Here is a 27,725-nt window from a genome sequence, read left to right as displayed (position 1 = left end):
TCGGGGATCCAAAGATGTGACCTTCAGGAAGTGATCTGGCATGTCAAAGATCCATTGAACTATTCTCTTAACATTAGGGGCTGTCATTGAGAGCCCCCAGAGACTGTTGACCTATTCCTTTGAACATGAAGAAGGGGCGGGAACTGATGATCAGCTGGTGCTCATTTGCAAATTTGATTTTTTTTTCTTCCAAAGTTTATTAATTACATACTGTGTTCTTAAGAAACCTTTCAAAAGAGCTTCAAGGAAAAATTATAGACATGTGTACTTGCTTCTCAAATGTAATAGAAATGCTTCACTGTTTATTTTCTTAGAAAACATATTTTCAAACCAATTAGGCTACAGTGGTAATGCTGAAATATAACCCGTTAAAATTTCAAAGATTAAAAAAAAAAGCTGAACAAATGCAGCAGTGACACTCACTAGAGACACTATGTTGAAAATAAATTATACAACTTGTGGGGCAGGGAGTTCGGGAGGGAAAATCTGGAGGGAAAAATGAGAAAAGGTAACACTTCAAAAAGAAATGTATTCATTTCTTGACTTTAACCCCTCTATACATCACCTTTACAATGGCAATAGGAAATATATGTTTTTTAAAAGATTGTATTATAGAATATGGCAAATGCTGTCCTGTTCAATAAAATATGAAATAGTGTTTATTAAAGACCAGTGTTGGGCTGGGAATGTGGCTTAGTGGTAGAGTGCTTGCCTAACATGCATAAGGCCCTGGGTTCTATTCCTTGGTACCACAAAAACCAGAATAATAAAATGAAAAATAAAATAAATTAATTTTAAAAAAGCATCCACCCAGAGAAGAACAATAGGTTGTGGTAGTGCAAACACTGCATGTTATGCTATTAGGAAAAAAATGTTATATGCTCAGTATTTCTTCACCATAGGAAATGGTATTTGCTAGGTCTACATTTGCATTTTTCCTGGATTTTGGTGAAGTGGATATTTCAGTTGGTAAAAATAAACAACCATTGAATCATTGAAGATATGGCCCTAGACCTTTGAATGGATCCCAGACTGAAATCACAGAACCGTCTTTACAATTGCCCCTTTGCTGATCTGGACTGTTGGTTGGTTTGCTTTGGTCTAACCAGTAATGCTTCCTGCCGCTCAGCACAGTACCCATGGGCAGCTATGCTTTCTACCAAGCACAGTGATCGGTGCAGAGTCTGTGTTCTACCCTGCATTGTCCAACATGGGCTTGAGCCCACTGGAACAGAGCTCTGTGGCCTGGCCAAGGACTGTCCAGCAGGAATGATTGGTAGTAGCTTTGCTATAGATCTTCTAACACCCCCATGTCAGTTCTCGTTATTAGCCAAGTGTATTAGTTTCCAAAGGCTGCCATAACAAGAAGGACCTCAGACTGGTTGGCTTAAGGTGACAGAAGTTCATGTTGTCACAGTTTGGAATGTAGGAATCTGAAGTCAGGGCATCGGCCCCTCGGAAGGCCCTACCGAAGAATCATTCCCTGCCTGCTCCTAACTTCTGGTAGCTCCTGGCAATACTTGCCATTCTTTAACTTGTATCATCCAATCTCTTCCTCCACCACCCTGCGTACACCCCCTCCCCCATGGTCTTCTTCCCTGTGTAACACTTCTTTGTGTGTGTGTGTGTGTGTGTGTGTGTGTGTGTCCTTATTTATTTATTTATTTATTGTGAAAATACCATACAGAGGGGTTACAATTACATGGGCAAAATAATGAGTACATTTCTTATCAAGCATTGTTGCCTCCGCCTTTGTTTCCCCTTCCCATTCCTTCCCTTCCCATCTCCTCCCCCTACTCCCCCCCACCTTGTCAATTCTTATAAAGAAACTAATCACTGAATTTAAGGCTCACTCTAATCCAATGTCACATTATAACTGAATCCAATATCCCATTATAACTGATTATATCGGCAAAGACCCTCTTTATAAATAAGGTCACGTTCTAATGTTCAGGAAGATGTTAATTTGGGGAGTATGTGTATACATAATTAAGCCACTACACCAAGCAATAGAAACATTTAACATTTTAATCCTACTTAGGAAAAAAATAAGCTGTTTTATTTTCATTTGGGACATTTAGTCTCCAGTCCTAAAGATAACTGATTGTTCTTAGGGTGTTTCTGAACATGATATGAACCTAGTGCAAACGTATAAAAATGTAAAAACAGCCAGGCACTGTGGCTCATGCCTGTAATCCTGGCTGCTCAGGAGGCTGAAATTTGAAGATCATGGTTCAAAACTAGCCTGGGTAGAAAAGTTTGTGAGACTCTTAACTCCAGGTAACCAGAGAAGAGCCAGAACTAGAGATGTGGACTCAAGTGCTAGCATACCCACCTGGAGCATAAGAAGCCAAGTGAGAGCACAAGGCCCTGAATTCAAACCCCAGTACAGGCACAAAAACAGTATGTAAAAACAGTAAAACATCTATTTCCCCTGAGACTTTTTTACTTGCTTAAGTAACATCAATTGTGGAGACACTTGGCCTCTGCCATGTTTTAGTAATGTGGGAAATCAGATTGTGAGGGATTTATACAATCAGTGAGAGGCTGGACTTAAACCTATAGGAGAGGAGGAACCTGTGGAGACGGCTTACTTTGAGGAGATAGTTGTGCTGCTGCTGAAGAGGGTAAATAAGGGCCAGCACTATTGACACAGCCCAGGTGGGTGATAGGTTCAGACATTATGACAGATGGGGTAGGGAAGCCATGCCCCTAGGCTTCGTAACTGATTACATGATGGACGTAATAATAGCTAATATTTCTTGAGCATTTCCCATGTAGGGTCTATTTTGAAGCCTTGTTACATACTCATAGCCCATAAAATGATATTATTCAACTTTTAATTGCAGATGAGGAAGTCAAGAGCCAAATACCTGTAAAGATCTCACAGCTCAGCTGGGCACCAGTGGCTCACACCTGTAATCCTAGCTACTCAAGGGGTGAGATCTGAGGATCTCGGTTCAAAGCCAGCCTGGGCAGGAAAGTCCGTGAGACTCATCTCCAGTGAACCACCCGAAAACCAGAAGCGGTGCTGTGACTCAAGTGGTAGAGTGCCAGCCTTGAGCTGAAGAGCTGAGTGACTGCCTAGACCCAGAGTTCAAGCCCCACAACCAACCAAAAACAAAACAAAATGAAACAAGATCCCATAGCTCATGATTGGTGGATCCTGGGTATGACCCCATAGAATGGGGTAGTGGAGAAAGCTCTGGGGAGGAGGCTGGCTGGTCAAGTTGCCCCAGACTGGGAATCCAGGGGGAAGGTGCATGTGGGAAGAGCTCACCTGGCCGTTGGGTCTGGATGTCGTATAGGAGCTGACGGTGGGAAGTCTAAATGGAGATGGTCACCTCACCATAGAGCTGTGAAACATTTTTTTGTGTTAACATTCATGTTTTCTGTGTACTTTTTTTTTTTAATGTATACACTATGGAAGTACAATGGAACATGAACAGTTAGTAATGCTGTTGGTCTTCTAGTTCTAAAAAGAAGAGTTCTTCTAAAAGATTCACAAAGATTTTTGGGATGATGCAGTCCCGGGTTCTTTGTCCATTAATTAGGGAAGTGAATGCAGTCGTTATCTGTGAGATCTTCCAGCCAATCAGAGACAGAAGGATTGCTGACCAGGGTTTGTAACCAGATGACCATCAGCGAATTTATTATAGCTCTCGTCCTTTCTATTTTCCACTTCCTACCAGAGGCACTCCTGTATTGCTGTGACCACAGGGTAATTCCACTTCAAACCTGGCAGTTGATGGGAACTGCTTTTGTTGAAATTATTAAAGAAAGAAAAGCCTGTGAATTCTCCACCCGCAGCACTGGCTGTGTTTGGTGTCATTTTGGCCTCATTAATCAGCCTTGCAGTGAGACAGACACTGTGCTGTGTATTTTACTGTCCCCAGCACAGCGGCTCCTACATCTCTGCCCCCCCAGGCTGGTGCACTGGGGAAAGAGAGAAAGGGAAACCATCAATCTTCCTCCTTGCTCGTGTCAGCCGCCATTCCTTCCCCTTTCCTGTTGGCTGTCTCTCTCACCACCTGTGTTTAGAATTAGCACTGAAGCTGCTGCCCAGATGAATAAGAACCACTGTCCCTGTCACCTGCTCTGGTATGGCCTACCACTTCTCAATGGAAACAGCACATCAAGCTGTTACTCTCGGTAGAAGCCGTGCGGGAGGGAGAGAGAGAGAGAGTCATACACTGCTGTGGAATTATCAGCACATAAAATTTAAGTCCATTTCAGATCATACCTGCTGGAAGGTAGTTGTTACTTAGTGGATCAAAGAGGTAAAAGAAAATAGTGTCTTGAGTGCTAGGACTCTACTTCTATTGATCACCTTTGTGCACCATGGGACTATGTTGATCTACTTGGGTTTAACTCTTTATTATTACTTTTGTGCCTATACTGGGGTTTGAACTCACGGCTTGGGTGCTGTTCCTTAGCTTCCTTGTTCAGGGCTAGTGTTTTACTATTGGAGCCACAGCTCCACTTCAGGCTTTTTGCTGATTAATTGGAGATAAGAAAGAGTCTAACAGATTTTCTTGTCTGGGCTGGCTTTGAACCTCAGTCCTCAGATCTCAGCCTTCTCAGTAGCTAGGATTTTGTGGGTGAACTACCAGCGCCCAGTGGTTTGACTTTTTCCTCCTCTGATTACCACTCATGTGGTACTTACTGAACCCCTCGGTGCCTCAGTCTTCTCATTTGTGAAACAAGGATGCTGCTGCTAGAGTTTTGCAAAGATTTCTCTGATGGTAAGGCTTCCTACCTAGTCAGCTCAGCAGATGATCAACAAATAAATGTATGTGAACAAAGTAAAAGGAATTTGAATTAATGTCCTGTGAGCCCATGAAGCTTATATCCTTTAGATTATACTACATTATTTCCAGAAAAATTAGAAAATGAATAAACAAATAAGACTTTTTCCTATCACACCTAATCCTAGCTACTCGAGTGGTGAGATCTGAGGATCAAAGTTCAAAGCCGGCCTGAGCAGAAAAGCCCATGAAACTCTTACCTTCAATTAACTAGAAACAAGGAGGAAGTGGAGTTATGGCTCAAGTGGTAGAGCACTAACCTTGAACAAAAAAGCCAAATGAGAGTATAAGGCTCTGAATTCAATACTGGCACACAAAAAGATAACTAAATAGTCACATGCAAGCTTTATAAATAATTTGGTCTTTATTTGCTTTTAGGTAAAATGGACATGGTAATCCCTAACATTTCAGTTAATAGAAGACTCTTACAGTTACATGCAAGTTAATTTAATAAGCCTTATACAGAAAAAGTAGGCCAGTTTTAAAAACTTGGTGACTGAAATGTTTACACACTGGAAAAACAAATGACTCTGTACAGTGTCAAAAAGTAAGGTACAGGCTGAATAGTTCAGTTGTTGTGTATCCTTCCACCGTTGTCAGTGTGAGCTTTTTACACATACTTACAGAAAAACTCGGTGGGTGGGCAGTGTCAGGGGTCCTTTGGGAAATTCCTGTTAATCTTCCTGTTTGGCAGACCTAGAGCAGGTTGTGTGATTGGCACAAGAACACAGAGCAGGTGCACAGGCTGGCTCCTAAGTCAAGTTTCTCTTTCCACTGGTTCTTCACATCCTTCTTGCCTGCTCAGTAGTATTCTGCTGTTCAAAAGGAAAGCTCTCCTAGATTAAATATGCCAAGACTTGCTTGTCATTCTTTTGAAGTGGAATTGGTCCTCTGGGGACACTATCTAGCCTAATATTCTTGGGTGAAGAGCTCTGTAGGACACACTTCCAGGTGTTGAATGGCTGCACCAAAACAGACCACTTAACTTGCTGTCTCCCACAAAGGGCTAGATCATAACGAAGCACTTCCTGCCTGCTGAGCCCAGTGCACTTCAACTCCTGCGGTCCTCCTGTGCATTCCTGTTTTGGACATGCTCAAGAACACTCAAGTAACAGAGCGAGGACATGCATCCAGGCAGTGGGGCGCTGGGTTGCGCTTCCCGACCACGGCTAATCGCCACACTAGTCGTCACGGTCATATTTTCCTGCCTGCCTGTCGTTCTTGTGACTCACTCTAAAGTTAAGTCTGAGCTGACAGGAGGGCCTGGACACACATGAATGCAAAGGATGAAGAATCACCCTGAGGACGGTCCCAACCTCAGTCTGAGACTGAGCCAGGGTGAGGGATGGCAGCGGGGAGGGACCTGAGAGGGAGTGGTTGACTCTCTCCTATAATCCTAGCTAGTCAGGAAGTTGACATCTGGGGAGCACAGTTCAAAGCCAGCTCATGCAGGAAAAGCCTGTGAAACTCTTATCTCCAGTTAACCACAAAATTCCGGAAGTGGAGCTATGGCTCGAGTGGTAGAGTGCTAGTCTTGATCGTGAGAATCTCAGGGATGGTGCACAGGCCCTGGGTCCTCTGTTCAAGCCACAGGATGAACACAGGAAGGAAGAGAGGGAGAGAGGAAAGTAGGAGAGACTGACTTCTGCTGGTAGAAGTGTATATGGATACAGAGATCCCTTTTTAGCTAACTATCTTCATGCTAGTAAAAGTATCTTTTAAATATTTTTCTCACATTGTCTCTCTCCCAAAGATTCAGAGATAGTCATGCTCTCATTTGACATATTTTGTGTAAGAATGTTAGGCGTGTTGGCTTCACTTGCCCAAGCCACGTGTTATTAGTCTGGGGTTTGGTCTATTACCAAGTAGAAACCGCCCCTCCTAGCTGCTTAGTGTCCTTCTATAGTCTTGGAATAGTGTGGTATCTGAACATCCTTGAGCCAATGTGGCCTCTCACTAGACACTAATGAATGACTGTCTCAGAGATTGAAATGCAAAATATAAGAGAGTGAACTTATATCTATGATCTTTTTGTTAGTCTTTTTGTTGTGTGGGGGGGGGGCGGGGGGAGACGACTCCATGTTTCCTGGATAGGAAACTTTGGAGAATAACGATGTAGCAGTCCACTTTGAGTTCTAGTCTTTCCATTCGGACCTTGTGTTGGAATCACTGAGGCACTCTTAAGCCTCTCTGTGTTTGTGACAAATCCATGGATTAAATCAAACCTTCTGGGTGGTGGGACCTAGAGAGGGGACTTAAAAAAAAAAAAAAAGCTCTGGGTTACTGTGCAGCCAGGATTGAAAACTGTAGGTCTGGAAGTTCACGCCTTTCTTTCACTGCTAACACTCCTGAGTTAGTACGTTCAAGAGTGGACCCACATCACGGTGACATTGCTGGCACAGGAAATATACTCACAGACCCCTGATCTCATCTCCATCTTCCTTTTGTTTACTCAGAGCCTCTGCTTCCATCAGTACAAGACGGTAGATGCTGGCGGAGACTCTTACTTCCCTACTCCAGTAATCAGTCTAATGAACCTTTTACTCTTTCTGCCCAAGCAAACTCTTCTCATACAAAATCGTCCCCTGTCAGTCCCTTCTACTTCAGACCTGGAGCCAAGGCTATCTCCATTTCTCCTGTCCCAGTGTGGAACTCGGATTTTGGGTTCAGCGTCTCACCAGTTTTATGACTGTCCAGGTACAGAGAAAACCTGCTGTTAGCACCAGTCTCTGGGGGTATGGCGTGCTTGACGTAGTTTCCATGTGCCCTGATTTAAAGAATGAAGTTTCAGAGTTTCAGCAAGCCAACACAATCTCAGAATAGCATTTGTTTAACAACTGCCTCTCCGTGGAGCCTCTAGTTCATTTTGTCTGTGGTTATTTTGCCCTTTTTCACTTGGAGCCCCAGTGGGGGAGGAAAGATGTGTCCTATATTCAGCCAACATTTATTAGGGCCCCACCACGGAGCTGCCACCATGCTGCTCACTGGGATATAAAGATGAAAAGCCCTAGAGGGACTCAGCATCTAGGTGGGAAAATATTTACTAAGCAAATAAGAAAATATTTACCAAGTTACCAGTGTGATAGGTACAAGAAAGAAAAAAAAACGGATAAAAGCAGGATCTGTTCTGTGTTTGTGTGGGGGTGCTGGTGGGGTGGGGTGCACGTGTGTGTGCACCTGGTATGGAAAAAGGGGTGGTATTTAAGGGGTGTAGGATCAGAGAGAAATGGTTGGGGGTTGAATGCACAGGGAAGGATCAGTAGAAGAGAGGGAGAGCCAGTGGCTCATGTCTAGCTACTGGGAAGGCTGAGATCTGAGGATCATGGGTCAAAGCCAGTCCAGGCATTCAAGCCAGTGAGACTCTTTCCAATCAACCTGCAGAAAACTTGAAGTAGAAGTGTGGCTCAAGTTGTAGATCTCCGGCCTTCAGTAAAAATAAAAAAAGCCAATCAAGATCACGAGGCCCTGAGTTCAAGCCCAGTACTGGTACTAGCAGAGAGAGGGGGACGGGGGATTGGCTTCGTTGAAGTGACTTGGTGAAAGTCTTTATGAAGGACTGTGTGAAGATGGACAGCTCCCTCCTGAGGAGGGAGCCGTGGGCCGTCAGAGGCCAAGAGAGCAAGCAAGTGAGCCTCCCTAGGCAGGGTTTGGTTCCTGCACCTTGGACTTCCAGCCTGCAAGAACAAGAGCCTGCTGGGCTGTGGCGCCAGTGCCTCTGCTATCCAACAAGAGAAGGGCCAGGAGAGGGCAGGGCATGCTTTTGAGAGGTGGATTTCATCCCAAGAAGGAGGATGGCATGCAGTCACATGCTGATGCCATGAAGGATTAGAACACAGTACCTACAGCACACAGCACCTACAGTGCACAATACCTACAGTGCACAGCACCTACAGCACACAGTACCTACAGCATATAGTACATACAACACCCAGTACCTATAGCGCACAGCACCTACAATGCACAGTACATACAGCGCCACACACACACAGTGCACAATACCTACAGTGCACAGTACCTATAGCTCACAGTACCTACAGCACACAGTACCTACAGCACACAGCACCTACAGTGCACAGTACCTACAGCGCACAACACATACATTGCACAGCACCTACAACACACAGTACCTACGTCACACAGTACCTACAGTGCACAGCACCTACAGCACACAGTACATACAGCGCCACATACACACAGTGCACAATACCTACAGTGCACAGTACCTACAACTCACAGTACCTACAGCACACAGTACCTACAGCACACAGTGCCTACAGCACACAGTGCCTACAGTGCACAGTACCTACAGCACACAGTACATGTAGCACACAGTACCTACAGCGCCCCGCACATACAGTGCACAATACCTATAGCGCACAGTACCTACAGTGCACAGTACCTACAGCTCACAGCACATACAGTACACAGTACTTACAAACACAACACATACAGTGCACAGTACCTACAGCTCACAGCACATACAGTGCACAGTACTTACAATGCACAACACATAGAATGCACAGTACCTACAGCACACAGCACATATAGCGCAGAGCACATACAGCACCCAGCACATACGCCCAACACTTGAGATTGGGAAGTGCTCAAACAAACTTGAACTTGGGGTCATGGCACTTCTCCTTTAGCTTTTTACAGTCAGGACTGGTGCTCTACCACTGGAGCCATACTTCTACTTCCAGCTTTTTGCTGGTTAGTTGGAGATGACAGCCTCCTGGGCTTTCCAGCCTGAGCTGGGTTCAAACCGTGATCCTCAGATCTCAGCCTCCTAAATAGATCTCAGCCTCCTGAATAGGATTACAGGAGTGAGCCACTAGCATCCAGGGGTGGTTGCTGTTCCTGTTGCCACTGCCGTCTGCCTCCTCTTTCTCTTCTTCTTCCTCCTCCTCCTTCTCCTCCTTTTCCTCCCCCTTCCCCTTCCCCTCCTTTCTCCCTCCCTCTCCTCTTCCCAGAACTAACAATATACTTTAAGTCCTTTTCATCGATATTTGCAATGAACTCACAATCTAATGGTTTAGTGTCTCATTTTTCTTCCTTTTTGCAAGCAATTAAAAACGTTCTGACCTGCATATTGTTCCTCATTCAGGAGTGATAGAAGACCTACTTTCCCTCTTAGTCTGTTTTGATTCCCAGGCCTGAGCATCTGTTTCTATCCAAGCAGTCATAAGCCCACTTTTCTTGGTGCTCAGGAACATTTCTTAGCAGACCATGGCTGTCTGCATACCTTCAGGGGGACAGAACAAGGCTGAGCCGTGACCAGGGTATTCCAGGGAACACCTCCTCCCACCAGGAATAACATGCTGTTTTCCTGTACTGATCCTCCTAGTTCCAGCCCTTCAATCCTGAATTGGTAATAGAGGTATTTCCAATGAAATGCTGAAGATGTATTTCAGGTACCCGAGGCTTGGCCTGTGTGAGAATTACTGGTAAAGAGCTAAGCAGTGATGATTTTGATATGGTAAATTTATTTTATGCACAATTTAAAAAAGTAAAGGGACCTGTGGAGATGTCTATCTTAAGCAATAACTTTATTGCTTACTTTCTTGATTGCAGTTTGGGATAAAATACCATTCTTGGAACCAAGAAGACATGGTGGTTGTCAGCCATGTTTTTGGTTCACCTTTGACTGTAGTGTTTTTTGTTCTTTTTAAACTGGATGCTGGTGGCTCACGCCTGTTATCCTAGCTACTCAGGAGGCTGAGATCTGAGGATCAAAGGTTCAAAGCCAGCCCAGGCAGGAAAGCCCTTGAAAGTCTTACCTCCACTTGTCTACCAAAAAGCTGGAGGTGGCACTGTGACTCAAGTGACAGAATGCTAGCTTTGAGCAAAAAAGGCTAAGGGACAGCCCCTGGCCCTGAGTTCAAGCCCCAGTACTGGCACATAAAGAACAACAACAAAAAGTTTTTTTTAGATAATGTCCCTTACCCAGGTATAGTTTCCACTGTGTTGGTGAAATTGGTAAGTTAATGGATTCGAACACTCATCCTCTCTTGGAATTTATCGAGTCCCAGGTCTCAAACCACCCACAGGCAGAGCTGGTTCTCAAATGAGCCAGTCTGTGCATTGGTTGGACATGGCGTTTGTTAGGGAAATGTGCCCCTGATACAAAGACCTGTTGATACTCGCTGTCCCCCTCCCTGTCCCTCTCTACCCCACCCCCACCCCGCCCGTCTGCCCCTGGGCATTATAAGCAAGCACTCCCTCCCCTGGTCCATGCCTGTGGTGAGTCTCGAAGCTATTTGCTTTGTGGTTGGCCTCCTGTCCATTGGGACATTGGGCTTTTTTTCATTTTCATTTTTCACCATCTCTGTGCTTTTGAACTCAGAACCCCCATCCTCCCACCACCCAAAGTCCACATTCCAGCCCCATGATCTCATGGTACCAGGCGTGTCTCCCCTGCCATGCCGAGAGGCCACCCGCCAACTCTTGCGAGAGAATACAGACAGGAACATAAATTCACTGCCGTGAAGCGGGTTGCTCTTTGTATATTTTTAAGACCAGGGATCCGGGTCCTAGTTTTGAGGCTGTATTTTTTTTTCTTAACTAGCTCCTGCAAACTGAACAAAACATGTCTTGTTGGGGTATTTCTTGATGCTGCTCTTCCCTCTGCATGGATGGACAGAAACTCAGGAACTGGGGAATGGAGATTTATTAGATCATGCCCAGCCCTCTCATGCCACTCACAGGCCTTTTCTTCCCACAGTCTCTCCTCTGGTGTGTTTCTCTCCTAGTTTTCTCAAGAATTTGTTTTCTCCATTTCTCCTAGGGAATAACTTCTTTGTGTGACCCTAGGGGAATTTATATAGACATATTCCTATTCTTTTTTTTCTTTTTTTCAGCTCAGTTTTCTTGGTCTTCATAATCCTTTACATTACCAGAAAAATCCTCTCATCTTTCTAGAGCAGTATTTCTAGATGGATTTTTTTTCTTCCTTTCCATTTATTAAGTTCAGAGTTTGTTTTTCTACTTTGCTTTCTCTCTTCATCAATCAGCCCTAAAAGCCATTAATCATTTTCTACTGTACTGAAAATTATTTTGCTTATTCCCATATCAGGAATCCAGGGTTGGTGAAAATCAGTACTGGAGGAAAACCTTACTAAAGTAGGATGTACTCATTCTCTGGCTCTCTCTCTTTGGTTCTCTCTCTCACTCTGTTTTTCTCCAAACTTCAAATGGAAACTATTTTAAAACATTACTTCTAAACTATGAAGAGTTAAAGGCTGAGTATGAGTGTGTATGTATGTGCACACACGTGTGTATGTGTATGTTTATGTGGTTAGATTATGTTTGTTGTCAGTTACTCTTTCTTGGTTTTTTTGTTCCGGTCCTGGGACTTGAACTTAGGGAATGGATGCTGACCCTGAGCTTCTTTGGCTCAAGGCTAGCTTTCTACCACTTGATCCACAGCTTTACTTCTGGCTTTTTGGGTAGTTTCTTGGAGATAAGAATGTCACAGACTTTCCTGTCTGGCCTGGCTTTGAACCACAGTCCTGAAATCTCAGCCTCTTGAGTAACTAGGATTACAGGTATGAGCCACTGGCGCCGAGCTGTTCTCAGATACTTGAGTGGTATTTTTCATACCCTCAGAGCTATAAGTCTTTTGGATTTCTTCCTGAGGACTTGGATCCAGTTCAATTAGTTCCCTTAGAACTAGGATGTGGTATTCTACTTTAGATCTGTTATCTTAGGAGTAGAGAAAAGAAATAAGCTGTTGTTTGTAGTATTTGTAGAATTTAGAAAAACATTTAAGTAGCCCTGACACTCACTTGTTTAAAGTAGGTTAGTAGACCCCAGTGTCAGATAAAAGGACTAAAGCCTTAATATGCGGTATGGTTTCCTGGAAGAGACAGTCCAATATGATAAAGACACTTATGTTATTTACAATGATAAGACCCCTACCCTTGAGACTTGACTAGGTAATTCTAAAATGTATTGAGAAATATGAAAGACCAGGATGAGTAAGATACTGTTTTTTTTCATTGTTCTTATACTTTTCTTTTTTTCATATTGGTTTATATACATTATGTGGGGGGGGGAGGATTTCATTGTTTATACTGTATTTCAGTCAGGTTCTCCCCTCCTTCATACTCCCCGTGCCATAACTTATAAGAAATATTGTCCACCACAGGTTTCCTTGTTGGGTAAGATACTTGTAAAAGAAAAAAAAAAAAAAAGATCTGCTGGGTACTCCTGTAATCCTAGCTACTAAGGCTGAGATCTGAGGATTATAAAGCCAGCCTGGACAGACAAATCCAAGAGACAGTTATGCCCAATTAGCCAGCAAAAAACCAGAAGTGGGGTGTGGATCCATGGCAGAGTGCCAGTCTTCAGTGAAAAGGCAAAGTGCCTGTGGGAGCCTGAGCTCAAGCACCGGCACCAGCACACACATAAAGAAAGATGGATTGACTTGATCTGTCTGGTCCCGACGTTCATTTACAAAACAATGTGATGCTAGCACAGGTAAGGATACATACACAACTGGGCTAATAGGAAAAGACCAGGAAGTGGTGCTGTGGTGCAAGTGCTAGTATGCTGGCTTTGATCTTAGAAGTTCAGATATAGCATATACTCAGGCCCTGAGTTCAAGCTCCAGGGCTGATACACACACACACACACACACACACACACACACACACACACACACACTCACACACACACACACACACTCACACACACACACACACTCACACACACACACACTCACACACACACACACACACACACACACACTAAAGCAAATTACAATACAATTTCCAAGTTTGAGTCCTAGCTCAGACCTTAAAAAAAAAAAAGGAAGAAAGAAAAAAGAAATAACCAACCTTTTAGGGGTTGGATTCATGTCTCTGTTGGTAGAGTGCTAAGACAGTGAGCAAATGCATGGGGCACCAAGTTCAAGTCCCAGTCTCAGACCCAACAACAACAACAATAACAACAACAACAGATAAGATTCTTTCCAGCTTCTTCTCGCAGGGTTCTGTGAGCGCAGAGACAGCACATCAGAGCAACGGAAGGAAGCAGTCCTCAGATATCATGTAGGGAAAGTGAACGCCTGCTTCATTCTGTATGCAAAAAATTCAAACCTTAGCTGAGCTGTGAGGATGGAGATTTCTTTCACCGTTCTGTAAAGCTATTGTGACTGCTTACCCTTAATTTTTTTATGATCTCATGGTTTGATTTGCTCTTACCAATTGCAAAGTCAGGACAGAGAAATCTCAGAGACTGTGATTTCCAATTAACTAGCAAAAAAAAAAAACAACCCTCCAAGTAGAAGAGCATGTCAGTCTCCTCAAGCATTTATCCATTTCCTCATGGTGAAGGCCATCGCAATCTTATTTCTTTTGGTCAGTTGTGGGGTCTGAACTCTGGGCCTGGGTGCTGTCCCTCAGCTCTTCAGCTCAAGGCTAGCACTCTACTACTTGAGCCACAGGGTCACTTCCGGCTTTTTCTGCTTATGTGGTGCTGAGGAGTCGAACCCAGGGCCTCATGCATGCAAGGCAAGCGCTCTACCACTGAGCCACCTTCCCAGCCCCCATCACATTCCTTTTGTTACAGCTTCTTATTCTCAGTAGTCACCCAGTGTGCAGAAACACACCAGAAGGTGGCTATCAGATGCTGACATAACCCCTGTTGATGAATTCTTCCCCATCTTGTTCTCTCCCTACTCCCTACCCTGATCACCTGCTCTTCTCCTCTCAACTTCATCTCGTTGTTTGTTTTGGCGGTCCTGGGGTTTGAACTCAGTGCCTTGTGCTTAACCAGGCAAGCACCCTGCTACTCGAATTCAAATCCCCCACCATGGCCTGGCTGTGTGACAGTGAGAAATAATGGATTAAGACCGGGGAGATGCGGAAAGTGACAGTGTACCTCCCATAGTGGGTTTTGTGAGGATAAAATCGGGTAACACGTGTCAGGCCCCGGCACAGCGCCTGGCTTGGCACAGAGTAAGCACAAAACAAACGTGTGTGATGATGGCTGGCTAGAAGAGTGCAGTTTACAGGAATAGAACTAGCTACTCTAGAGAGCTCCACGGGAGAGGAGGATCATGGGCCCTGCCTCAAAGACCGACGTGTTTGTTTTTCTTCCTTCCAGAATGACAGCGTAAAGCGAGTCTTTTCGGGCATTCAGCCAACAGGAATTCCTCACCTGGGAAATTACTTGGGTGCTATTGACAGCTGGGTGAAGCTACAGGACCAGTATGAATCGGTGTTGTACAGCATCGTCGACCTGCACTCCATCACCGTCCCCCAGGACCCTGTCGTCCTTCGGCAGAGTGTCCTGGACATGACCGCAGCCCTTCTTGCCTGTGGCATCAACCCTGAGAAAAGCATTCTTTTCCAGCAGTCTCAGGTCAGCTTCTCCTGTTACAACCACTGTTCTTTTCCTGTAATTCAGAGAATGGTGTGACTCCTTTGAACAAACTAGCTGGTCGTTGAACAAAACGAATGCTGAGGAGCTGAAACGCGTGTTGGGCAGGAGGAAGGTAAAGGGGGTGGGGGGAGACAGAGGAATGGAGGGAGGAAGGGTAGGGGTGTGAAAATGGAACCAGGGTTGGGAGGGAGGGGGAGAACAATTGAAGAGGCCACATGGATTAAGATGCATTGTACTCCTAACCTGACATGCTGAATTGAAACCACTATGTACAAATAACTATTTGATATTTTTGTTTGTTTGTTAGTTTTGTGCCAGCCCTGGGGCTTGAACTAGGGGCTTAGGTACTTGTCCCTGAGTTTCTTTTGCTCAGGGCTAGTGCTCCCCTACTTAAGTCATAGTTCCACTTCCTGTATAACAAATTATAAACTCAAAATCTATGATGAAATCATGGGGTGCTATGTTGGTATCACTAGGTCTAGATTACAACTGAGAATACTTTTATTTTCAGAGTATTTGGGCAAAGATTTTAATAGTTCCTAAAGCTCCGCTGGTGGTATTTTATATATATATATATATTTTCAAGAATGACTTGGTCAAATACAACTGTTTTAATTTAATGTTTTGCCTTTATTCTGTGTGTGTGTGTGTGTGTGTGTGTGTGTGTGTGTGTGTGTGTGTGTGTGTGTGTGTGTGTGTGTGCGTGCGTGTCCATGTGTCCTGGGGCTAGCACTCTGCCACTTAAGCCACAGCTCCCCTTCTAGCCTATTGGGGGTTAATTGGAGATAAGAGTCTCACAGACGTTCCTGTCCCGGCTGGCTTTGAACTGTGATCCTCAGATTTCAGCCTCCTGAGTAGCTAGGGTTACAGGTGTGAGCCACTGGCGCCCAGCTGTTTTGCCTATATTCTTATCCTTAAGTGTCCCTATATTTCAATCCTATTTTTCAACTTCTCTCCCATGAGGTAGATTTGTAGTTTTTCATTTACCAAAAAGTCATATCTCATCAATAATTCTGGCTTGGGACTTGTTTTTCTCTGCTGGATTACATGCGAACAGACGAGTTCGTACTATTGAGTCATCTCCCAGAGAGCAAGGATCACATTTTCTTACCAGTGGTTTTGTGTAATTCCATTGTTGCTTTCTTGGCTCCTGCATTTGGAAGGCCTACCGAATAATTCCCATTGTTCATTCTTTATATAATAGCTTTTGAGAAGACTTGATAAAACAAGATGGGAAATTGGAAGACAAAATCCCAGTGTCTTATTTCCAAGCCAAGAAAGGCTCAGAACAAAGCCAGGATAGTTGAGTCTTAGCTTCACTATGGATACATTGGTCTATTCCTTGATTAGCAGATAGCCTGGCACAGAGACAAGGCAAAGAAGATAAAAATTCTGACATGGCCATGCCTTTGTTGTATGCTTTAACGTACAGCAAAAATCCAACCAATTAATGTTTCTTTGGTCATAAACTTTCATGATGATATTAATAAATGTTTTGATACCTACAGAACTTAACATAATGATTCACACAGAATCAAAACATATATAGTAGGCTAGCACTGGTGGCTACGCCTGTAATTTTAGCTACCTAGGAGGCTGAGATTGAAGCCAGCTTGGGCAAGAAAGTCCCTAGGACTTTTTATCTCCAATTAAACAGCAAAAAGCAGGAAGTAAAGCTGGTAGAGCACCAGCTTTTAGTGAAAAAGCCAAGGGAGGAATAGTGCCCAGACCTTGAGTTCAAGACCCAGTGCTGGCACAAAAACACACAAATAAACAAAAAATATATACAATTGAGCTGGAAGTATAGTTCAGTGGTGGAGTATTTATGAGTATGTGTAAGGCCTCAATGCCACAAAGAAAAAAGAACAACACACACACACACACACACACACACACACACACACACACACGTATCTTCAAGCTGGGTACTAATGGCCCATACCTATAATTTTAGCTACTTAGGATAGGTGAAAAGCCATCTGTCCATCTGTTCATTCACTCCATCCTACCCCCCAGCACCACTTTTGCTGCCTTTGGGGTAAGAGACTTAATTCTCCTCCTACCTGCTCACCCTTCTCATGCTTTTGGCTCAAGAGCTGCTGCCTCAGGGCAGTGGGAGCTGGAGCATGCTCAGTGCCCTCATTCTCTCTTGCCTGGACCATCCTGTTACCCCTTCGCTCCATTCCTCCTTTCACAGGGTGGTGGCTCAGGTGCCTTTCCCCATCACAGTCCTCTTAGATGAAATCTACATCAGCACCTGGTTTTTGTCCTCTGGTAAAAAGTCCAACCTCAGTTTAGCTTAGGCCTTGGAAAGCCTCAACTACGAGGCCCTGGAGGGCTCAGGCCAGTGTGTCTTTCACTATTTGGTGAAACTCTTGAGACTCAGCATTAATTTTTTTTTATGATCACATGATTTGATTTGCTCTTACCAATTACTCTTTGCTGAAAAACATCTTCCAGGTTTTTTTTGACAAAGTTTGATAAATCAATTATTAACATACAGGACAGATCATTTCGCCCGGCTCAGGACTCTCATCCTAACTACTCAGGAGGCTGAGATTTGAGGATCTTGGTTTGAAGCCATCCTGAGAGGAAAAAGTCAGAGAGATTATCTCTAATTAACCACCAAAATCCCACAAGTGGAGATGTAGCTGAAATGGTAGAGCTCCAGCTGTGAGAAAGAAAGCCAAGTGGAGTGTGAGGACCCAACTACAGTACCAGCACAAAAACAAACAAAAACCAAACAGACAGCAAAAAGAAGTAAAATTAAGAATTTTTGAAATTGTCAGCTAGAGAAAACTATTCTTTTTATAAATATGTCCTTCTGCTAAAGTATGAAGATAGTTTTCCCATGAGTTATCATTGTATATCAGGGGAAAAAAAAAAAACAACTCCTAGTAATGAGTTGAAGTAGGGAAAAAGAATTTAGCTATCTCCTGACACTGATTTTTACCAATAATTTTCATCTCCAATCTTTTACATTCTTTCTCGGCGGTTTGGAGCAATGGAAGTGTTTTTTTTTTCCTTATTATTTTCTTTTTCTTTCTCTCCCACTGGTCTGTAGACATGGTACTTCCTTGAAAATATGTTTGCCATATGTGGGGAATTTTCCAGCTCCTTGCTTCTGAAAGGTGTGTGTGCATGTGTGTGTGTGTATGTGTGTATATGCATACACGTGTGTGAGAGAGAGTACCCCTGTGTGTGTATTTGGCATAGGTTTTCATCTGAGTGCCAAAGTCAATGGTCTTTTATTTCCAGAGCGCCTAAGTGCAGATTAGGCATGAGACCCAGAGACGTCTCTGAGGCCCAGGTCCCCGCATCTTCCCTTGTTGCTTTCCCTGCAACCTAATCGCCCTGCAGATGGGAAGTAGAGGGGGATACACAGCCTTCAGCACTGGCTCTCTGCCGAGGCCAGGAAAGCGAGGACAGTTTAAAGCGTCAGACGTGGAGTTGCAAGAGGTCCATAGTGGGCCAGGGGAAGTCAAGGGAGCAGAATGGAATCTGCAGTTTTGGGATGAGGACTTGCTCTCTGATCAGAGTTTTGTTTTGTTTCCCAGGAAACTGAAATCGATAATAAATAAAAGAGGACCCTAGGGGAATGTGTTTCTGAATAAAGGCCAGAGGAACTGACCATATGAATCTTGGTTCACAGTGCACCAACAAAAGCCTGGATCCCCTTGCCCCTTTCTTAGAGGTGTGAAAACAAGGTTTAAAATCAGAAGTCTCTTTTGCCTTCCTTTATCCTGGTACTTTTGGAAACATACTTGAGTATGGATATGTGTGTGTGTGTGTGTGTGTGTGTGTGTGTGTGTGTGTGTGTGCGCGCGCGCACGCATGTGTGTGAGTGCTGGTGCTTTACCACATGAGCCACAGCTTCACTTCTGGCTTTTGCTGGTCGATTGGAGATAAGAGTCTCATGGATTTATCAGCTCTGGGCTGGCTTCAAACCTCAATCCTCAGATCCCAGCCTCCTTCCTGAGTAGCTAGGATTACAGGCATGAGGCACCAGCATCTGGTCTTACAAAGAAGAACATAAATTCCCATTTTATTTAAATAAAATTATATGCCATATTTGGTAAAATAGTAAGTTCATTGTACCCCACTATATATGTATGTGTGTGTGTGTACACACACACACACACACACACACACACACACACACACACACACACACACACACACACACACATATATTCCTCCTCCCACATGTTCCTTGACATTATAAAGGATTTATATAAGGGTAAAGTAGGATTAGAAGACAAATAGTAGGTTTAAGACACTACTTTTTATCCTCAATAATAAAATATTTTCAGAAGAGTTTCTTATTTCTTTCCTTTTTTTTTTTTTTTTGCAAAGGCAGGGTGAGGCTTTTTAAGAAATATTGCAACCACTCAGAAAAGTATGAAGATGGATGACTGACTTTTGAAATGCTAACCTTTTGGCAGTACTTTCTTATGTTTTTTTAAAAAATGGAAATAAAACATCACAAATATAATAGAAACTTTCTGTATTGCTCACTCAATTTCCACTCTACTCTCTGTTCTCCAAAGGGTATAACCTCTGTATCTATTTGATATTTATCATTCCTACATATGTGTTTAAATCTTTATTACAGATGATATGGCTATAAATAATATGTATTGTTTCTTTGGCATGATTTTTTTTGTGTGTATGTTTTGGTACTTGAGCTTGAGTTCAGAGCCTTAGGATCTCAGCTACTTTTGCTCAAGGCCGGTGCTCTACCACTTGAACCACACCTCCACTTCCAGCTTTCTGCGGGCTAATTGGACGTAAGAGTCTCATGGACTTTTTTGGCTTCTAACTGTGATCCTCAGATCTCATTCTTCTGAATAGATAGGATTACAGGGGTGAGCCATTGATACCCAGATTTCTTCTCCCATTAAAAAAAAAAAAAAAAGCTTCCCTTCTCTTTCTTCTTAAACCTTTATTCTGTTCCCCTTCTTCCTTGTCCTTCTGTTTGTAATTTGACTGCCTTTGTGAAATGTAAGCACCATTTGGAGAAACAGTCCTCGGGCCAGAGTTGCTGACCGGCGCCGTGTAGGAGTGTCCCCTGTGCCAGGTGACTGACAGGGCACCCCTCCCACTAATGTGGGGATGACCCACAGACTCCCTAAGCCAACGGGAAGCAAGGGCCCTGATGACATTGAAAGTTATTGTCTGAGAAGTACACCCTGCCTGCTCTTTTGAGCTACTGTTTGCCTGGAACAGCTTCTGATTTTTCCACTTTCAGGCTAGATGAATCCTTAAAGCCAATGTGGGTCTCCTGTTGGCAGTATATAGTTGGATCTTGCTTTTTATTTTTATTTTTAAATCCATTCAGCCATTCTGTCTTTTGATTGGAGAATTGAGTCATTTACATTCAAGATTAGGATTGGTAGATAGGGACAGACCTATACTGCCATTTAGTTATTTGTCTTTTGAATGCTTTGTAGTTCCTTTGTTTTCTTTCTCTCTTGGTGTCTACTGCAATGATTCACTGCTTGCTGGCTTGCTTGCTTGCTTGCTTTTTGTGCCAACTCTGAGGTTTGAACTCAGGTCTAGGGCACTGTGCCTGAGCTTTGCTTTTTTACCTTGAGGCTAGTGTTCTACTGCTTGAGACACACTCCTCCTGGCTTTTTGGTAGTTAATTGGAGCTGAGAGTCTCACAGATTTTCCTGCTTGAGCTGGCTTCAAACCATAATCCTCAGATCTCAGCTTCCTGAGTAGCTAGGATTACAGGTGTGAGCCACTGACTGGTAATTCGATGGTTTCTGTCATGCCAAATTCAGGTCCTTATCATTTTTGTATCTGCTTTATTTTTTATATCAATGAGAATAATATTTAAAAGGCCATTTCATGTTTGCTTCAGTGCTCTTGTGCTTTTTCCTTTGTCATGAAAATGGAGTATACCAGAAAGGGGGCTACTTCTTCATTTTGGGTGCTGGAATGAAAAGATAGGTAAATACAAGGGAAAGCTAATCTATAGATTAATATGGAGTGTGACTAGAAAAGAAACAGGTTCCTTCAACCACTTACATCTTGGGCTATTTGTTACCCAGTATGGCTTAACAAAAGCTGATGGGTATATTGGTATAAGTAACAAAGAATGCAGACTCTGACACCTCATGTAAGCATAGAACTCAGGTGGAGGTAACTTAAAAGTCTGGAGCTAGCTCGACTTTGGAAGCATTGGATAAAGACTTTAGGGAACTCTAGTTGTGTCCAGGCAGACATTCACTGGCCTACACGCCTTGATAGGAGACAAGCCAGTCCAGGAGAGTGAGAGTGTATCATTGATACAGAATCTCTTTTAATTAAAATCAGATCCCCAAACAAGGTTCTTGTTAAAGGATTTGTCATGGGGATGATATGAGCCTAATAAAAATAACTCAGCATGAAATTGCTCGTTTCCTAGCGGAAGCAATAAAGGGAAACTTGTGAGTCTGAAGAGCCTTCCCAGTGTCTTAACTAAAGCTTACAGGACCTGATTCCTGGGAAGATAGTGTGGGTGCCGGCAATAGTGAGGTCCTAGAAGACATTGCAAGTACCTTAGTTCAATCCAGCCATTCATTGAACCGGTTTCTGTGGGCCGCATGGCTAGCAGCTATGTTTCTTGGAATCACGGTTGCCTGGACTCCTTTTTTGAATTAAAAATCTTTTTTTGGAAAAAATAATACAGGTAATGACATAATACACATTCGTGTTCCCAACGCCAAGGATGAATATGTTAATATCTTGTCATATTTGCTTCAACTTCCTTATTTAAAAAAAAAAAAGAAACTGCAGGTGAAGGTGGCTTAATCCTTGGCATTGCCTAGAGCCTTTATCTCTCCTTTATCTTCCTTCCTTTCGTTTCCTCTGACCCTAGGCTAACCCTAGGCAACCAAACTCTTGGGGTTGATTCATATCAAACTTGTGCTTTATATCTACATATACTCATATTTTGCACTCATCATTAAAGAGCAAAAAACATGAAGCATATGAGCAGGTGGTAAAGCACATGGGAAAATCCAGGTTGGACAGGATGGTGTGGCCTGGGCTCTGGTGTAGTAAGGTAAATATTGGGGGTCCTGGGCAGTACCAACTGGTGTCGCTAAGATATCCACAGAACACCAGCTTTGTGGACCCCTTGTCAAACCCAAAAGCTCTATGTGGTATATTTCTTGCCCCATTTTTGTTTTGTGTGGGTACACCAATGTCAGGGCTCCAACTCAGGGCCATTCTTAGCTTTCTTGCTCACAGTTGGTACTCAACCACTTGTGCCATTCCTCCCATCCAGCATTCTGCTGATCAAGTGGAGATGCACTCTTGAAGACATTTCTTCCCAGGCTAGAAGTGAGTCTCGATCCTCCCTATCTTAGACTCCTGACTAGCTAGGATTACAGGTGTGAGCCACCAGTGCCTGGCTCAGTCATCTCTTTCCTGTGTGGGGTGCATTCCTGTTCTTCCTTCAGGAATATTGAACACTGAGTTTTCCATTCTGCTCTATAGCCAGTGATTCTTCTCCTGCTTAGTGCCTGTGGCACTAAGCCTACCTTAAACTTTTTTCACTCTATAGCCCCTTCCTGTTATCCCATCTCTATTCTTAAAAAACAAATGTTTTACACATGTGATTAAACTGCACAAAGCCAAACATTTCTGCATAATGAGTGCATACAAAACTGGAGAAACTGAAATATGAGATGCAGAATAATATCCTGGTTATAATATTAAACTATAGTATGTGGTTATGCAAGACATTGACAAGGGGGAAACAGAATGAAGGATGTACAAATTCCCAGTGTTATTTCTTACAGTTATAGGTGAATCTACAATTACTTCAAAACAAGAGTTAAAAGTATTCCTTAAAAGTGTCAGTAAGTACTGACTGTTTACTGTGTGTTAGGTACCATGCTCAGCACTGTGGTTAATCTCATCGTATTGCTTGAAATCTGAGACACAGAAAGGTTAAGTCATTTACTCTGGGTTGCTTAGCTAATAAGTGGCAGAACTAGCATTCAGATCCTACCAACCTCCATCCCAAGATACCACTCTGCTTAGCCCGTTGTCTGTTTGGCTTCATATCCTGCCTCCAAGTCTGGCTCTTCGTCTCTTTGTAAATTTAGCTTCTGTTCCAATCACTTGAAATTGCTTTGGTCGGGATCAGTTGCCAGTTCTACCTGTCTCTTTCTGCATGCAGCCTTTGCCAGAGTTCCTCCCTTATCAAACACTTTCTGAGGGCGTGTGGTGTCCCAGATTGTGCTCTACTGGAACAAACAAGACAGAGAAAACTTCAGTAAGGAGGAACACATCTAGGCCAGAAATGGAGCCTTAAGCACAAGAGCTCATGGACAGTGCCCAGTCCCTGAGTTTAAACCCCAAACAAACAAAGCAACACACGTCTTCACTCATTACTAGCTCCTTTCTGCTTACCGCCACCACCAAGCTATTTGTGGATGGGTAGTGGGCAGCTGGTTGTCACCTCCCTTCTGTTTCCAATGCTTGTTTTGTCTGTAATTTCACGACATAGGAAAATATTATTTTTAAATATCTAGCACGTTTTGTGGCAGTACTTGGGCTTGAACACAGGACCTGGGCACTGCCCCTTCACTTTTTCAGTCCAGGCTGTACCACTTGAGCCACACCTCCACTCTGGCTCTTTGCTGGTTAATCGTAGGTAAATATCTCATGGACTTTTACTGCCCAGGCTGGCTTCAAATCTCGATCCTCAGATCTCAGGTTCCTGAGTAGCTAGGATGATGGATGTGAGCTGCTGGCACCTGGCATGTCTAACACTCGCTCTTTCTTCCAGAAGTCTCAATCCTTCTATGTACTTGTCAAGAATATGAAGAGAAATCCTGAAATAGCACCTTTCTTATGGAATTATTAAAGATGAATTGTGGGGTGGGGGGAGATCAATTGTCTTTGACCCACTACCTACTTTCCCCATATGATGATAATTTGAATTAATTTGATGCTTTCTAATCTGGAAACACCAGGAGTTCTGGGCCGAATATGAGGTTTCATTTCACATGTCCAAACAAAAAGCTACTCCAAGGGAAATGCTTGAGTTATGGCGACATGGGGCTAGCTTTTGCATAGTACCAAAGCCAAGCATTTGCAGCAGAGTTTCGAGAGGGAGGTGTCTTGTCTCTTTCCACATGTCCGTGGTCGTTTTGTGTTTTCATTCCATTCCTCCAACTCAGGAAAGAAGAAGAAGCATTCTTTCACACTTCTGTATTCATTCTACTGGGAATGGATTTTGCCTCATAATTGAAAGCAACTCTAATCCCCTTGCTCATGTCCCGGGTGACTTGTTTGTGTCTGATAACTGTTTATGGATAGCAGAAATAGGCAATTTTCTTGTACAGTACTGTCAAATCCATTGTCTTCAATGAAACCAAATACATCTTGAACAAAAGATGGGAGATTTGACCCGGTGACTTGCAAGGCATTAAAAGTGATTTCTTGTCAAATGCATGAAAAACAACTCTTCCCTTTCTCTAACTTGAGGGAGAAAAAGGGGAGAGAGAGAGAGAGAGAGAGAGAGAGAGAGAGAGAGAGAGAGAGAGAGAGAGAGAGAGAGAGAGAATCTCACACCAGATGGCAATTCTTTGCTAGCAAAATAGGCTTGGGTTGGTTCAGCTCCATTCCTTTATGTTCCTTTTGCAAAACCCACAAAAAACACATTTGGGGCCACTCTGTGGAGTTGGCAACCGTCTCTGCGTTTTAAGGGAATCATATGGACACAAAGAAGCCACAGCTGATGAAGGGCTGGGAACCCCAGGGCTCAGAGTGGGATGCAGAGGACTGAGATTTAGGTCATCAGTTAGAATGTGGCCTGGGCCCAAGATTATTCCCAATTTTACCAAGTTTGGTTACTTGATTAGATTTGATTCACATGAAAACAAATTGAGGGAAGCTTGTTGACTGGACCTCTTCTTTAGAGGATAAGAGAAAGAGGGAGGAAAAGAGAGAAGGAGGAAGAGGGAAGAAGAAAAGGGAAAGAAAGGAGAAGGGGGAATGAGGGGGAAAGATGGGGGTAAGAGGAAAAGAAAGGAGATGGAGGAAGAGAAGGAACTAGCAACTATAAAATTACCCTTTGGATGGTCAGAAGATAAAATGATTCCTAATTTCTAGATCATTCTTAATGCAGAGAATTTAAGCTTTATGATGTTCAGTGCCTTTTTCTACTGCTCATATGTAAGATATTATAGCTGTTTAAGTGATTCAGAAAGCACTTGAGACCTGTGTGTGCACATGTGTGTGTGTGTGTGTGTGTGTGTGAGAGAGAGAGAGAGAGAGAGAGAGAGAGAGAGAGAGAGAGAGAGAGAGAGTGAGTGAGGCTCTGGCTCATGCCTATTAATTCTATCCACAAAGGAACCTGAGACCTGAGGATCAGGGTTGAAAGTCAGCCTTGGCAGAAAAGCAGAAAAGTTCGTGAGACTCCTATCTCCAATTAACTAGCAAAAAACCTGAAACTCCAAGTGTGATTCAAGTGGTATAGCACCAGCCTTAAGCACAAAACTAAGGGACAGTACTTAGGCCCTGATTTTAAGCCCAGTACCTGAGTGAGGAAACAGGCAGGGAAGGTGTGGGGGATGGAATGGGAGTGCAGGACAGGAAGAAACTTTATCAGTAAAGATGTTGAAGACTCTGGTCACTCTTAGCTAAGGATGTTAATGAGGAGGACTTAGAACATTACATTTGCTGGTGCCAGTGGCTCACGTCTGTAATAGCTACTAGCCACTCAAGGAGACTGAGACCTGGAAGATCAAAATTTGAAACTGACCTGAGCAGAAAGTTCATGAGAATCTAGTTAACTAGCAAAATACTGGCCTGTTGGTGTGGCTCAAGTTGTAGAATGCCAGCCTTGAACAAGAGAACTGAGAGTAATAAGTCCTGAGTTCAAGCCCCATCATGATACCAAAAAAATCAACTCAGTTGGCTTTTATCAGTATCAGTTGGCTTTTATGATTTCTTCTTCACCTAAGGCCCTGAATGCATCCTGAATAACAACCTAGCCCCTTATACCTTTTTAAAAAAATCTGGAGGTATTTTCAATCATTTAAGATAATATTTGCTGTCTCTTAGAAAATATGAGCCATCTTTGCTAATGATCTTTTATTCCCACAGGTGTCTGAGCACACGCAATTAAGTTGGATCCTAACCTGCATGGTCAGACTGCCTCGATTACAACATTTACACCAGTGGAAGGTAGAGGCCCACACAGTGTTTTTGATAACCAGAATCCTCCCTGTCTGGTACCTGCCATTGGCATCTTTCATCTCTCTGCTCAGGGTATTAAATGGAAAGAGAAAGGGCTCATCAAGATGCCTCCTGACATACAACTCCTGCTCCTTTTCTTCTGTGTTGGCTAAGCTTGATCATGATTTTGAACTTACCACATGGTAATTGACAAAAAGGAGCACCATTTCTGAATGACTAGGCCTTCCAACAAACTGGCAAAAGAGACAACATCTTAAATTTAACATTTAAACAAGTTGAGCTCAGGCAACTGTTCAAACCCACAGGGAGAAAAAAAAATTAAGGCTGTCCCTCTTCTAAGAAGTTGAACTGAGAAAGATAAATTGGATAATTTGCAGTACTTTACTTCCATTTCTTCCTGCAACTGGATAACTCAAAGGTCAGCAGCCCCCACCGACGTCAACACTCATTTCATTTTCAAGCCTCTTTTGAGGCTGTTTTCAGGACTATTGATTTCCACTCCTGTTGGTCTTCAAAGCCTTCACAGGCCCTGCAGAAAGTAGCAGATGTTTTCATGACTATATATTAATTGTACAGCGAGGGTTCACCATGGTATTTCACACATGCATACATTGTACTCGGAGCAAATTAACCCCTCTGTTACTTCCTCTTTCCCCATGGCAACCCCACTATTTTTCTACAGGTTTCTGGAAGTTTCATTAAACCAACTGCATATACAGACTCAATGAATTTCAGCTATCCCTCCTCCCCTTCCCCGTAGTTCTCTTTCCCCTCACTGCTTCCTCATTTTCTTCCCAGTCTCACGGTTACAATCATGTTGTGTGTGTGTGTGTGTGAGTGTGTGTGTGTGTATATATATATATATATATATATATATATGCATATATATATATATGCATATATATATATATGCATGCATGCATCATATACATATATGTAGGTTTTAGGTCTAGATTCTACCTATAAGAGAAATCATATGATCTTTGTCCTTGTAAACTTGGCTTCTTTCACTTAACATGAGGATTTCCAGTTCCAATCATGTGATTGCATTCCTTTTTTTTTTTTTTAATTGGACCTTGCCTTCTCATTCACTTTTCCACTCAAGGCTGGCACTCTCCTACTTGAGCCATATCCTCATTTCAAGCTTTTTGGTGGTCAATTGGAGATAAGAGTCTCATGGATGACTTTCCTGTCCAGGCTGGCTTCAAACTCAACCCAAGGTCTCAGCCTCCTGGGTAGCTAGGATTACACACATAAATCACCATGACTCCACAAAATTGAGTTGTTTTCCTCTTTTCTGGTTTCTAAGTTAAAAGCTCATGA

The 27,725-nt window shown here is 43.2% G+C and overlaps 1 protein-coding gene across 3 annotated transcripts in view; it reads left to right on the top strand.

Annotated features, from left to right (window-relative positions):
• Wars2 (tryptophanyl tRNA synthetase 2, mitochondrial) overlaps window positions 1–27,725 on the top strand; it is a 57,085-nt gene that overhangs the window by 13,832 nt on the left and 15,528 nt on the right. For 2 of the 3 annotated variants that reach the window (XM_070006456.1, XM_070006458.1), the window contains exons 2-3: window positions 14,916–15,173; window positions 26,310–26,390. In XM_070006456.1, the coding sequence (XP_069862557.1) occupies window positions 14,916–15,173; window positions 26,310–26,390 (339 nt within the window). The remainder of the gene's footprint in view (window positions 1–14,915; window positions 15,174–26,309; window positions 26,391–27,725) is intronic. The other variant, XM_070006457.1, reaches the window with a different exon arrangement.

Source organism: Dipodomys merriami, unplaced genomic scaffold (assembly GCF_024711535.1).
Source record: "Dipodomys merriami isolate MVZ:Mamm:240054 unplaced genomic scaffold, mDipMer1.0.p SCAF_7, whole genome shotgun sequence".
Lineage (NCBI taxonomy): Eukaryota > Metazoa > Chordata > Mammalia > Rodentia > Heteromyidae > Dipodomys > Dipodomys merriami.
The sequence above is the reverse complement of the archived record's forward strand: the minus strand, read 5'-3'. Positions and strand labels throughout refer to the sequence as shown.